This window comes from Rissa tridactyla, chromosome 5, assembly GCF_028500815.1.
Source record: "Rissa tridactyla isolate bRisTri1 chromosome 5, bRisTri1.patW.cur.20221130, whole genome shotgun sequence".
NCBI classification, from domain to species: Eukaryota; Metazoa; Chordata; class Aves; order Charadriiformes; family Laridae; genus Rissa; species Rissa tridactyla.
In genome coordinates, this window is record NC_071470.1 from 6,476,300 (window position 1) to 6,490,747 (window position 14,448).

General features: G+C 39.0%; 1 protein-coding gene across 36 annotated transcripts in view; it reads right to left on the reverse strand.

Moving 5' to 3' along the window:
* SORBS2 (sorbin and SH3 domain containing 2) overlaps positions 1–14,448 on the reverse strand; it is a 243,112-nt gene that overhangs the window by 77,453 nt on the left and 151,211 nt on the right. For 27 of the 36 annotated variants that reach the window (XM_054203757.1, XM_054203748.1, XM_054203753.1 and 24 more), the window contains 2 exons: positions 8,074–8,123; positions 1,372–3,139 (listed from right to left, as the gene is read on the reverse strand). The exons of 1 other annotated variant lie outside the window; for it this stretch is intronic. In XM_054203757.1, coding sequence (XP_054059732.1) covers positions 1,372–1,510 — 139 coding nt within the window. In that variant the 5' untranslated portion in view covers positions 1,511–3,139; positions 8,074–8,123. 8 more of the 36 variants (XM_054203755.1, XM_054203777.1, XM_054203758.1 and 5 more) reach the window with 6 other exon arrangements.

The window sequence follows — 14,448 nt, forward strand, 5'->3', positions numbered from 1 at the left end:
GTGGATTTGCTGTGGGTTTTTTTCCCAGAAAAACTCTGATATACTACCATCTGAAGTCTGGATATCAAAAGAAAAATCATTCCTCTAAAATGAGCTGGAAAGGTTTAATTCAAACCCAAGCAAGATGCCTAGAGATGCTGTCAGGATTTTCTCTCCCCCTTGACGGCAGAATGTGTGATGCTTTCTTCATCACTTTGAAGCAAAACACAGAAACTGATACATTCAGACTGCCAGCACAGAACAGATTTGAAATTCTGGTGGCGTTTTAGCTTACTTTTAGATATATTAGTGTTTTTTTTCTCCTAAAGAAACTAAAATTACTTCTCTAAAGAAATTTAAAATATTTTTAATAATTGTAGTACTAAGAGCGCTCCTTATCACTAACTTTAAGTGCAACAAAGCAAGACATTAAGAGGCTTGTATTGCACGCTTAAATGATAAAAATTTGTTAGAAGGGTTGCTAAGAAATAAGAACCCAGTGTTTTCTTAAATTTACATACAATCAATAATCCCAATAGCCATTCCACTGACCTTACAAAAAACAGGAAGCAAATTTTCAATTTGATTCATAAATTCTAACAGTTCTTATTTCTGGGGATTAGTCTTCTATTTGAAAAGATTTACAAAACAAAGACTCCATCTTGCAATTATTTTCTGGCTCAGTCTTTCTTCAGCTTCCTGTACTGTGCCTGTTTGGTGTGAACGCTGCATGACCAGATTGGTGTAAATTAGGCTACACCACTCAAGATTCTTTACTCATTTACACCTACAACTATTTAATTCACCAGTGAACCTGGGCAGCTGATACCCATTACGATTTAATTTTGCAAAATCAGACATGAGTATTGCTAAGAAACAATTCTGCCTGTCTGCTGAATATTCTGCCCGATTTTATTGTTTTAAGCATTTTCAGGAAAACATGCTTGATAAACGTTTTTTTTAAGTTAATCTGGCTTCTGACGATCATTTTACAACAACATTCAGATTCTTTTGAGATGAGTTTTAAAGCAAGTTGCAATAAACAAAGTTTGTAATAAACAAAAGCTACTTTTCATGCTATGTTATCTTGAAATAAAACAGGGGGCATGAGACTCAAAATATGGATAGAAGGTAAAATTAATTTATAAATAACTGATTTTTTCCTAATTTTCAATTAGGAAAATTCAAAAATTTCCAATTTTTTTTTTTCATTAATGCATAGGCAGTGAGAAATTAAGATTACTTTTTAAAGAGCGCTGTAGAAGTAACAGACCTGTCAGCAGAACAGAAAATACGGTTACCCTTCTCCTCCTTGCAGAGGAATATTGCAGGAATGCAAAAGACTACGGAGAAGCCATTGAGGAGGAGCATCTCCCTGGTTAGCGGTTATACCTGAGGCCAATAGGTTTGGAGAACTCTGAACTCTCTTCACAGCTGTTAATGTGACAGACATGGCAGCACGTTTGCGAGCGCACCCACCGCTATCTGGAAGCACAAAACAATACAGACAGCAGCCCCAGACAAAGCACATGCAACGTCTCGCAGGGTGAGGAACGCCAAAGGTAGAGGAAAACAAGCGTGCAGTTAGGGAACTGCTGCAGCAACGTGTCGATTAGCGAGTTTCGCGGATTAGCAGAATACATAAAATCTCACGAGCTTCAAACTACAATAAACCCCACAGAAAATAAGTAAAGAAAGCAATATTTTAATACTTAATCCACTAGGGAAATATATACATTCTGTCACCTGAAAAACTGCTTAATTATAGCCAATTAGTAAAAACAAACAAGTAATCAAGATGAAGGATTACACATTCCAGAGTAATGTCAATAATCTGCACTGTAAAATCATTTCATTGTATGCATTAGAAAGACACCATTCATAAACTAAGCTTATGTTTGATCAGCTGACAAAGTGCTTTTGTTCAGTCTTTTGGCTCCTTTAAGCTCAAGAAACAAAATTACTAAGGGTGGCATAATTTTTTTGTTGTTTTGATGGAACATCCTTGTTATCCCTCCCCCCTCTTCTTTTTTATCTAATGGAAGGTGAAAAAAAAAATGCATGTCTGGAACCCAACAACATCCTGAGGGAATGATTAGAAATCTAAAATCACTCCGAACAGCCAGGAATGGAAAAAAAACCTTTTTTATTCTGGATCTTGCATGACTCCTTCCTTTCCTTACTCTGCTCCTCTCTCACTTGGAGCTGTCATTCTGCTTTATAAATACTTCGTTATTATTAGAAGGTAGCTTTCCCACAATTATGTTTTTAGCAACTCTATCACAGTTGTAAAAGCAAGTTAATAAATATTCTTCCTGATTATATTTAACTAGAGTATTTTTCTGCTCTTCCATTTAACAATTATTTTAATTTTCATATTTGATATTACTGAAATTCCATACAGGGCCCTTCTGAAGTCAAGAAGAACCACAACTACGATAGAGGGTTTTATATCTGTGTGCTATGATAGGGAGTTTTATAAAATTATACTTAAGGAAGACCTATTAGTAGAAAGCATTTCCCGTGACAGCAGTAATTTGAGCCACAGAGACATCTTCAACCCACGTCTGCAAGAGAAACGAGCTCCGGGTATTTCTTTGCTCATTCCAATACTCCCCCGAAATAGAGAGCCCTCTGGCCCCAGGTCTTGCAGGATATGCATTAAACGCGTTAAATACTTGTTAATGTTGGCAAACATCAGAGCCACAGCCCCAGGTGTGAGCGGTTCCGAAGACTCATTGCCAACTCCAAGCCTCAAGGCAAAAGGCCAAATGACTTCAGTCAGCAACAGTCGGAAGCAATAAGTTACCCGCAATTAATTATTGGTGGCGTACGTGTGAAGCAAAGACAACGGCTATCAAACCTGCACACTTGTTTTAGCTTGCTAACATAAATATGGAATGGCAACAGTATTTAAAATCACATTTTCCATTCTTGTATTCCCTCCCTGACACACAGCAGAAGCAATTCTAAGGAGATTTGATGATGTGCTGATACTGAGGTTCTGTTCCTACCCGAATATTGGCAGGCAGCATACTTTATTTGATTAATACAAGCTAACGGGCAAACTTGCTATACTGTCACATTTTTTATTCAAACAAAGCAATGCTTTATTTGTATTTTTTCAAGACCTACCTTCCTCAATTTCAGGACAGACAAACTGAAACGGAAGGAAAGGAAGAGAAAGGGAAAACTGACTACAGATATTTCATCATTGTAACTTCAAGAGATTCTGCTTCAAATTAATTTTTAATGTAACTGAACTGAGTCAGATTTTCATGTTTAGTGGACCCGTTATCTAGCAGAGTATTTGACAAGGCTTCAAACGAGACAGCTAAAACAGATGTTCTGGCTATATAGATAAATGCATACAACGTTTACCCCTATATACAGAAGCCCATATGCAAGCCTCTACCTGCAATAACATTCTCAGTATCTGCACAAAATAATGAGAGTCAATTAGCACTCAATTAAGACACAACCTCACAAATATAGCATATCAAGTTGTGCAAAGTTTCTAATAAAATACAAATGTGTGTGGGCAAGCTTGTATTTATGAACAATGGACTCCGTCTCCCCATCTTTGTTCAGCCCAGGCTCCCGCTAAGTCAAGGGCATCGTATCTGAGTGAAGGTCAGAAGAATCTTCATGCTGCCTCAAAAAGTGGCAGTTTTCAAACTGCTTCCCTCATCTGCACGGCCTTACACAGTGGAACTTTTAAGAGGCTTATTCCTTTTTCACAGCTCCACCAAACTCCCATCAAATACTGATTCCATTCACCCAGACTCTTGAAGTCCAAATAATACCAAAAAGCTCGAAGTCCAGACAACAGAGAATTCAAAAACAGTAAGGGAGGCTGAATTCATGATCATCTGTTCATTCCGCTTGCACTATAAGCAATTAATATTGCACAGCTGTTACTCCAGGAACAAAGGAGGATACGTGAAGCAATCTATACAAAATGTATGTGTATATAAAAAATGAAATGTGTGAAAATACGTATACACATATGCACAATTCTCTATGCTTTTGACATGACAAATTCTTCAGGAGTGAGATTCCTGTTTTCCTAGGTATTGTTTTAATATTGAAGCAAAGGGGACCTGAATCAGCTAAGGTCTGCAGGCAGTAACAGAAGATGAAGTCGGGCAATAATTCACAATCAAAACAGCTGCCTCAGATGCAAGTCCAGCTCAAATCAGGACTCAGCACGGTCGGTGTCTAGATATTCTTTTGCAAGCGCTGCACACTGTCATCAAATCGGGAAAAGACAAATACGCATCCTTAGCAGGCAGTGCAGAAAATGAAGGAGAAAGGGGAGGAAAGGATTATCTGGCAAGACACGTTTCTGATGGTATCTTGCAGAGCAAGGGCCATACAGGGACAAACTTCTGAATGCTAGGATCAACTTACCTTCATGGCTGAGGCTCTCCTGGGATGGTCCTGGGAGGGACCTGGACAAGAGAGGCTCTTGTGCCTCCCTTTGTTCCTTGGGAGTCCTTAATTTGGGTTCCTGCCTGCCCCTGTGCGTCTTGAGGCTTGTGGAGATGGACCTTTGATGGCTCCTGTGATGGGCCTGGGAGTAGCCTGGCAGGGCAGGCTATTACTTGAGCTTCCCCTCCTGCCACTGTTCCTCCCAGCTCCTTGGTGGGAGTGCAGAGGAGCTTCTATCACATAACCCAACATCATTGACTACACTGGGGAACCTCGTATTATTTCGTTCTTTGATGCTGCTAAATTACAACAAATAATGATTAAAGACGGAAATTTTTTGCAGAATGCCTGCAACACTCAAGCCCACCTAATTTGCTTTAACGATCTAGAAGTGGCTTCACAATCTATTCAGGGACTCTGCAGGGACCCAAGAATTTCTATTCTTGTCTCCCAGACAAAATGTAAGAGATTAGTGCATGTGATGACTTCCATTAATAATTTTAACAAACACAAAATATCTGCAGTCTTCCAGAACTGCATACTTTTTCACTCTTGGCTCGTCTTTATGTGCTTCATGTCTTGCAAGCAGCTAACTTGTTTAATAAATTTAAAATTAGATGCACTTACCAAGAATTATCTGTGTGAAACTCAGCCAAAATATTTACAGATAGACACTAAGAATCTGTTTTAGCGTATTAACTTGTATCCATTCATTATTTCTCAATGCAATTTCCTCTCCCCCAAGATCAGCTATGCATGCACATATATAGTATGAATAATAAGCACATTTATCCCGTGTTTTAATGTGATGTGAGCTTCATGGGTAGCTCAGGTTTCCTGTGACTTAGTTTCTCAAAATGTCTCACCAAGTTAATGATGCTCAGCAATTCTGTAAAGTGCTTGAAGACTTGTTGATGAAACCCCCTATATATAGTTTTAAATATTATTCTGTTGATGATTGCTTAGTCTGGGTTTAAAAAGGCACACATTCTGCTAGAATACTATTTTTAAATTATGACAGCATTTGAACACCAAAAGAACTATGAGACAAAGTACCTTTGGTCCTTCTGAAAGACTCCCCTATACCTTACGTCTGTTTCTTTGCTTTTGCAAACATGTTTCATTGCCTTACGCTGTTGAACATTCCTTCCTAACATGTGGTACAGAATTAACATCAAATGCTAAAAAATCCCTCCCATATATGGTAGAGTATTGAAAACCAAAGCTCTTCAAAACATTTTCTCTGTAGACAAAAATATCTTCCGCAGGGTTTGCCGAGACGGGCTGCCAAGTCTGCAGCCACAGGGAACGCTGGATTAGAGGAGCCCGCTCTAAGCAGTAGATTTACTTTTTCTTTTTAAAGCTGCATAGAGGCTAGCTTTGCCACTTCAGCAGTTACGGGCATCAAACCAGAGCGCTCATTTATCTGTAGAAGTAATTAAGAAATGCATATTTTTAAAACAAACTAGTGGCAAATCACTAGTACCTGACAACTTCCAATTGCGTCACGCACAAATTCCTGTTATAAAGCAATGAAATAATAAAAAAAATAAAAATAAAAGAACTGCGGCACTCATTTTGTATTCAAAGACAACATAGAGTAAAAAAAAAAAAGGAAAAAAAAGAAAAAAGAAAAAAGGAAACAACTAGACCAGAAGACCGTGCAGACCCGTGCAGAACAGCTACCACCTCAGTTGATCTCTGCCTTAGTAAAGTGATGCTTTATCAACAGACAGGTGCAAGATGTTCACTTTTACACCCCACTCACTAGATTTTATCTTTTTTTTTACAAGAAACAATCTACATCAATAGAACTGATAGGAATTTTTTTGTCAATACCTCCTTTTAGTGAAGCTGGTAACATGCACATTAATATCAAGTGTATGCAAGTTGAAAAATGTTTTCACTGTGTAAGTGCAGAGTGATTAAAGTTCAGCTTACGATCATGATATCCTTAGGTAACTGGAAAGGGTTTCAGGTGCGTTCAGGTCTTTTAAGTTGATTTTCAAGACTCCTGTGTGATCAGAAGACTCCCAATCCCCAATAGAAGTCATTTAGCCACATAAATTACTTAAATCTTATGTCTATTTCTCTTGAGAATTTCTAGCTTACACGAAAAATCTTAGTACAACACAGAACAAAGTCATACTTAGGAGCTGCGGTAGCACAAACTGGCAATTTACTGCTCTGAAACTACCCAAATTTTTCAAAGTAGAAGCTATAAAATGCCATCTATCATATGATTTTAACTCATATGACTGCAATGCACAATGTAATCACAGTTGAATGTATGATGATTAGCTGGGTTACTTCTGAAATTATAGTTTTATTAAGCAACCAGTATTTCAGTACTACCTTAATTATACAGACTGACATAGTTAGGAAAGACGTCTTCACTAAAAATCCAAGAGGATAGGACAAATTTCAAACAGTATGTCCATAATTTAAAAACACACCACCCTGGTTAGCGTCTGTAAAATAATTCAGAATCACCAAAACTTTGGGGAAAAAACCCCACAAAGGCAACTGAGAATTTTAATTTCTCCTGCTTATTATATTTACAAATGTAGTGGTTTCAAGTGAGCCAATATATTTCAAATTTGTACTAAAAAATGGGTCCAAGAACCTGGTCCTGCTGAGTTCCATTATCTCAGACAATGACTGGGAAGCCAGGAAGGCTGATTAACGCAGTGGTCTATGTAATGGCAGCCGATACCATGGCAAAGCCAATCCCTTTGATTTAGAGCGTGCTGCTGAAACACCCGAACTGGCTTCAAAGGTAGTTCAGGTCCTCAGTTCCCACATCCCACATTTTCCTTATTTCCAGCTGTCATGTCAGTCACCGTGGTGCAGCCCTACAGTCAACGACAAAACCAACCGGTTTGGAAGGGATGGGGATGTCTATCTGTGGGTCACAGTTAATCTGCAAACCAGGCAGAGAGTACGGAGTATAAAAATTTGAAAACTGAAAATTTACACCTGACACAAGTGAGGCCGGGATTTCACCAATGTGCTCTCGAGAGGCTTCTTCCCACTTCCAGCAAAACCAGCAGCGCTATCTATTGAGTTCGATGATCCAGGAGCAAACATTAGGACGTTGTCATAGATCAGGAAGATAACTGCCTCTAGAGTGCTTCACTGGGTCAATACATCTATCACAACTTGAGAGAAAACACAGATCCCTCCAAATACGAAATTGTTATCCTCATCTGATTAGGCAAGTGTAGCTAATAATACAGGGTAGTATTTATATGCCCCTTAATTTAATGAGAATGAAAACAAACCATTTTTAAAGCATGTGCACTCTCCTAGGAAAATGTGATGCTTTCACACCACTTTTCCATAGCCGTTATGTCCTCATACTACATATTTGCCCATAAAACATACACATACAAAACTGATAGTTAAGCACAGGAAGCTAAACGTGCATGCATACTTCACGTATCCATATATACCCATACATAGAAAAACATGTATGTAAATGTTATATATGGAATACAAACGCACACAAGCAGACATACCAGTAAAATATCTTGCGTAATCTGAGTTCAGCACCAACTAAAGTACAATTTGTTCATGAAAATTTAAGGAAATTTGGGACCTTCTCCGCTTACTAAACAACACGTTAGAGTAACGAAAGATCTCACAGAAGCAGCATACCTGTGTTCATTTTGACACTGGAGGATTTGCTATAAAAGTCTTCAGATTTCCTGTGGAAAATAAAACGATCTATTAATTTGCACAAGACAAAAACGTGTGGTACAAAATGGCAGCAGGACTTCTCCGAGGGGTGGAGAATCCCTGTGACACAAACGACAGTCCTATTTTAACACAGCTTTAATTAAGTAGGTACTGCTTGTCCTTCCAAAGTTAAAGATGAGCTGTCGCTTCCATTATAAGCGACTCTGTTTTTAAGGGTTTAGTATCTCTGTCGTAAACATTTGCTCTGGGATAAAAAACTAGTGACTGACTTTTGGTCTTGAAACTATAAAATAAAAATTAGTAAAGGAATTGGGAAATATTTTTAAAGGCTTCTTATAAGCTTTATTCACTCCTTTGTGCAAACAGAAAGATATAAAGAGTAGGTGTCTCAGAATATTTTTTTAAGCAGCCAAAGTTACCAGGTTTTTTTCAATGGTTTATAAGCAGAAGACGTGGCTGTTTTCATCTGGTGATTTAACGTGTCTCTACAGACAAAACTGATACTCCTAATGTTGCTGACTGTACCGCCATGCACAGAATCAGGGCACGTGTCCTGATCCACAGGAATCCATTTCAAAACTCCCAATGGAGTCAATAGGTAGGCAATCACATCACTATACATCAATGCGCTTTTTAAAGGTAATAATTTGCACCAAAATCACGTCAAGGTTGAATCTCTTTAGTTAGATATCCCAACTCTATACAGTAAGTACAAACAAACAAATAGCAAAACCCCACAAAACCAAACTACAGCTGTAGGAAAAGCACAACATCTACCATTAACAGGTGACTTTAACCTACTGCTGGTCTGTCACAGGACAAACTAGACAATATTTTCCATCTACTGAGTTTATGTCACAGCTTTATCTTAGGATCAGGAGCTTTAATACCTCTTCCATTCAGGCTCTTTTAGAGAGTTAAATGCAGAAAAGGTTGGCATTCTGGCCATTCTCAGCTGTACCCTTATGTATATGCTGCCCACTATAATTTACTTTACCGAGTGAGCAGACACACTGGAGGCCAAAATACTGAGGGCTAAAAAAAGTCATTCTCCCTCTGAACTGTTCCCACATCAAGTTCAGGATAAACCAAAGGGAAAAAAAAAAAAAAATCAGTATTTTTAATGTAATACAGCTTCAAAAAATAAATTTAAAATATAAGCTGCCCGACTACGTTGGAGTAAGTTGGAAGGTATGCACGAGGGACCCTTTTTATAATGGGAAACTCAAGATACTGATTAATACAAGTAAACAAAATATCGAAACAGAGTTCCAGCTCAACTCAACAGGAACCCTGAATTAACTGTACCTCTGAGGGAACATGTATGTTGCTGTATTCTCTTGTATTCATAATGAAAAACTTACTGCTTTTCAGAAATTAACTGAACTCTGCTGCAGTCAGAGAGTCACAAATCACGCAGTCAGTTTTGCGACAAAAAAGATCCACGTTAAACTTCTTGAGAACTATGGAAATAGATCTGCGGCAGCGAATAAAGTTTTATTACAATCTTTTAATGCTGCAGCTATCAGCAAACTACCTCTGAGAATTTCTAAAAGGTCTTTTTAAGGCAAATTCTCTTTTATTCATTTTTTGATAAATTGTCTTGGACTGAAATTTTGGATTTCTATAACAGCTACAGAATATTCTTAAAACCTCAAATTCCTGCAGTGTCTTCAGGCTGCTTGAGCAGACACCATTTTCAAGCCTTCTTTTAGCTTGGAACTGAACCACCAATGGTACCACACGCAAGCTACGAGATGCAACATGATATTTATTTTCAGACCCAACAACTACAGCACTCTCGGAACACTGCAGAGCCAAAACGACTTCTAGCAGGTGGCTTTGATATATTTACATAAAGCATGCTTAACTCGTACTCCTGTTTTAACAGACAACACTCAATTTTAGCACTCCAGCTTTGTCCTCCCAAGAGTTTTTCTATCTGAACAGCTTCGGCTGTGTTGCTGACACTTAGCGAGGGATTGCATACAAATCACAAACATTTCCACATTAATCTTATTTTGCTGAAGAACAAATTAGTCTTGCGTCCCTGAAAAGTAGGCATGTAAGTAAGGCAATATAAATCACACTCATGCAAAGAGTAAGCCTTGCATTTAATACTAAAATTATTTGTAACTCTCTGCTCTGAAGGAGCTGAAGTAGCATTCAAACACTTCATGGTATTGGCAGCAGGATCCAAACAAATGCAATGAACTTAACAGCCATATGCCTGAAAGAATTTTACTCAGCGTTGTTTCAAGCAGTCTTTAAGATCCTTATTTCAAGAAAGGCGGGGATGGGGGGAAATGCGGGAGCAAAGGGCTTTGTTTGCTTTGTACTTCTGTTCTTACTTCAGCACCTCTTGAAAATTGTTCTTTGTGAATGGGTTTGTAAGAAGCCCTAATCATAGAATGGTTTGGGTTGGAAGGGACCTTAAAGATCACCTAGTTCCAACTCCCTGCCCTGGGCAGGGACACCTCCCACCAGACCAGGTTGCTCAAAGCCCCGTCCAGCCTGGCCTTGGAGAGATGAAGACCCTTGGTAGAGGTGAGATGAATGTTCCACTGGAAGCATCGGACACTCTTCACTACCAAAAAGGTGCACAACGATCAGCTAAAATACTCAGCTACTCGATAGCGAATGCTGTGATGGAAGGAATGCCTGTAATTATCGTGCAGACACAAAGCGCTACTGGAAGGCATGAGTTTGCAAAATCAGAGACTGCTCTTCAGTTACCTACATCAGGCAGGTTTACTATTAAGCTCACACCTGGTCTGAGATGGTGAAGTAAAAGACCACCAAGTTTAACCAGAGTAGCGTGCCTAACTTTTACCGAGGGAGATCCAGGATCAGTCTGCAGGGCATTCTTCTATGGTTGGCTTCATCTGGCAGAGGTAAGGCAGTAGGAACTGAATGACTGCGCTAATGCACAAAAATGGGTCTGTCAGGTTGAATACACCTGCAGTTACCATTGCTACAGTTTCACTAAATACGGAATATATATTGCTGTGTTATTTCTTGATAACTCCCAATATTTCTTGATAATGCTAAAAAGATTACCTCAGCTCAGCAATACTTTGCACGGAGAGAGACTATGGAAAAGCCTTGTGGGAATCTCATCGACACCTGCTCTATTTTCTCCAAGAGACCCTGATAGCTAGTTGCAATCACTTCTTCTGTTCCTGATAAGTTCTGAAGTGTGGGGGGCTGCAGGGAGCCATGCTGTCACCCCTTCTGTTCCACATTGATATGGAGCTATAAAAAGGGTTAGTGAGAAGTCAAGAAAGGTTTCCCCGCCCTCAGTTTATTCATGAATACAAGACGTGTCTTTACTGTCAGAGGTTTAGCTCCATTATTGATCAGATGTTAGAGCACCTACAGCCATAAGGCAGGAGCTCTAACATCCAACCAAACATCAACTAAATAAACCTAAGTGCTTTGTGAATCAAAGCGTAAATGAGTAATAACATGCTATTATCTGCTTGCACCTAATTCAAAGAATTAGGATAATCATTGTTAAGAATCATAATCCATAACTACCTAAGGATAGCGACCATCAGAAGTTAGAATATCCTCTCCATGTAAAATTCTGGAAAGAACTGGGGGATAAAGGAAAGGAAATAAGGAGATTTTTTTTTTTAAGCACATCTAGAAACTCCAAAAATTTTTGTCACAGCCTTATTAATAAATTAATATATTGCAAATTCCTAAATGTCACATAGGAGTATCAGATCAAAGGCATCCAAGCTCATGGATAACTTTGAGGGTCCTTCTGCCTCCTGCTCTGTAGCCATGGAGTCTAGACCCCTTTGCGTAGCTAGCCAAGAGGGCAAACTCCAGAATGGTAGTTGCCTGCTTGCTTACCCAGGTTTTGAAAGGCTCTCGAAGAACAAGATGGTAAGTTCCCTTATCGGCTATGTTTTGAATCAGAGCATACAGACTCTATTGCTGTTGTAAAACAAGCCAGCAGTTTCCACACAGATTGAGTCTGAAAATATCTTTTACCTATTCTACTTAATACGGTCAGCGTATGAAAGAGGCTCAAAGAGAAAATAGTTATTATTACAGCCCCCCTTCCCCCCCCAACAGCAGCCCCTACAGTTATATTACAGGCATTCTTGGTGCTGAGTACTGTAGCGTAAATTCTGAGTTCAATTGACTTGAACGAACTACACGTTTTCCCTCAAGGTATCCAAGACAACTTTTATAAGATGACAGAGATCAACCAGACAGTGTTAACGGACTAGTGACTTTTCAACAGATCCTAAGTTACCTGCTATAAACTTCTTGCCATTTTCACAAAATATATTATAAAAAAGTAGCTTTAAAATGTAATTTTCTGATACAGTATTTATATTAATTTTAAAGCTAATTCTAGTATGTGCTCTTTATAGTTACCATCTTTTGTAATGAATTCTACCCCAAGGACCTTCAGTGAGAGGAGCTATTGGCTTGCAATACAGAGCGCAGATGGATCAACAGCAGGATAGACGTGTGTGAGATCTGGAAAATGATAGATTTTAATTTTCTTAGGTAGACAGCAGTGCCCAGATATTTGGAGAGGACAGGAGCTTTCCAGGTTTGCATGAGAAGCGTCAGACTTGCATTGATGTTGTTTGCCAGTCTCACAGTTTGAGCTAGAGACAGTAACCTACACGAGAAAATATCTGCAAAATTAAGGAGCCAAATCAGTCTGTGACTTTACTCCAACGATTGTGTATTCAGTCAGCTTAAACATGGCAAGTGATCTACAAGCAGGTATTTATTACCAGGCAGGATTCTATACCCTAATTTGCATGTAGTCATAAATTCTTTTAACCCAAATCATTAAGAGTCTGGAGAGCATTCCTGATCTCTGCAACATACTTTATATGCCAACTCATACATTCAGTGAAGGAAGGAAAGAAAAAGTATGACACATTAGTTCTGGAAAATAGTGAAGCTGACTATTTTATTTCTTCCAGTTTTTAAAAGTTGTTGTTTCAGATGTTTAGCCATAGCAGGATGCCCATGGCAATGAGAAAGCAAGGAGAGCTCGACAGACCGCAAAATGTTTAGAGTGTGGCAACAGCGACTCACGTGAATAATCAACTTCCAAAGCTTCCTTGGGAGCAGAAGTCTCTCCTGCGGAGCCCCTAAGCTGAAGGAAGGCGTATATGCAAATGTATTGTTCCTATGAAAAAACATTTGATGGAGCGTAGGTAGATGGTGCTTATAATAAAAAATTGAGAATGTCCCCTGTTTCAATTTCATTAACATGCAACAACAAGGCAACAACGTGTCAGGGACCCTGTACGAAGACCCAACCCAGCAAGGCATACACTGAGCATATGCTTAAGCATATGTTTATGGGCACCCCACAGATCTATTTCTATGCTTAATGTTAAATATAAGCATAAATAGCGTTTGTCCCAGATCACATTGCCTTCCCCTATAAGGAGCTAAATACTCCAGTTCTAATTGAAGTGTTTTCAGACGGACAATCAAAGAACAAAACACAGGCAGACAACTGCCATCACAGTTTCTGTAATTCTGACTTAAATTTTGCTGACATGATTGTGAAGACATCCTCATGTTAAGTGCAGGTCATCGCACATGTGTTACTTATGGAAATGTAACATCTGGAAATATAGTGATCAGGTCATTAAACAATTAGGATGTCTGAATAATTTGTAGATGGCCATAAACTTCTACCGAACACAACGGACAGGTCGCATCGCAGTCAGCAGTAATATGTGCACGATCAGGGAAATCTGTCCACACAATACCTCTGTTTATTGAATCATCCCGGGAGACACAAAATACTAGGGGACAACGTCTGGGCTGCAAAAAGCATGAGTTGGTTCAACTGACCGGGAGAGGGTGAGGAGATCTGCGTTTGCAGAGATTCTGTCGGAGGTAGGAAGGGGATGGGTAGTTACCCTGCTAGAGCTGTCGAGAAATTTTGGTTGAGAGTGATATTCTAGTAGAAAACAGGTGATTTCTGAGCAATGTGGAAAGACATGGAAGTTGGATTTATGATGTTTGCTGTGTTTGCCAAGTTGTAATTAGATATTCCAACTGCCTACAGTACCACTAACAAAGTTAGGTGGATATCTAATTTACGATTTAGAAGACATATAAGCCTACTTCCCCTAGCAAATAACAACGCTAACATTGTTATTCAAGATCTTGTCTTGAAAATCACAAGCCATTCTAGTTCCCATGAGCAAGAGTTCAAAGAGCATCAGGTACAGGAGAATCCATCACAGGAGTCCATGGCTGATCATTTTCTATAAACACATCAAAGGATTGGGCATAACTGGAGGAAGTAAAGGAACAACGTTGGTATAA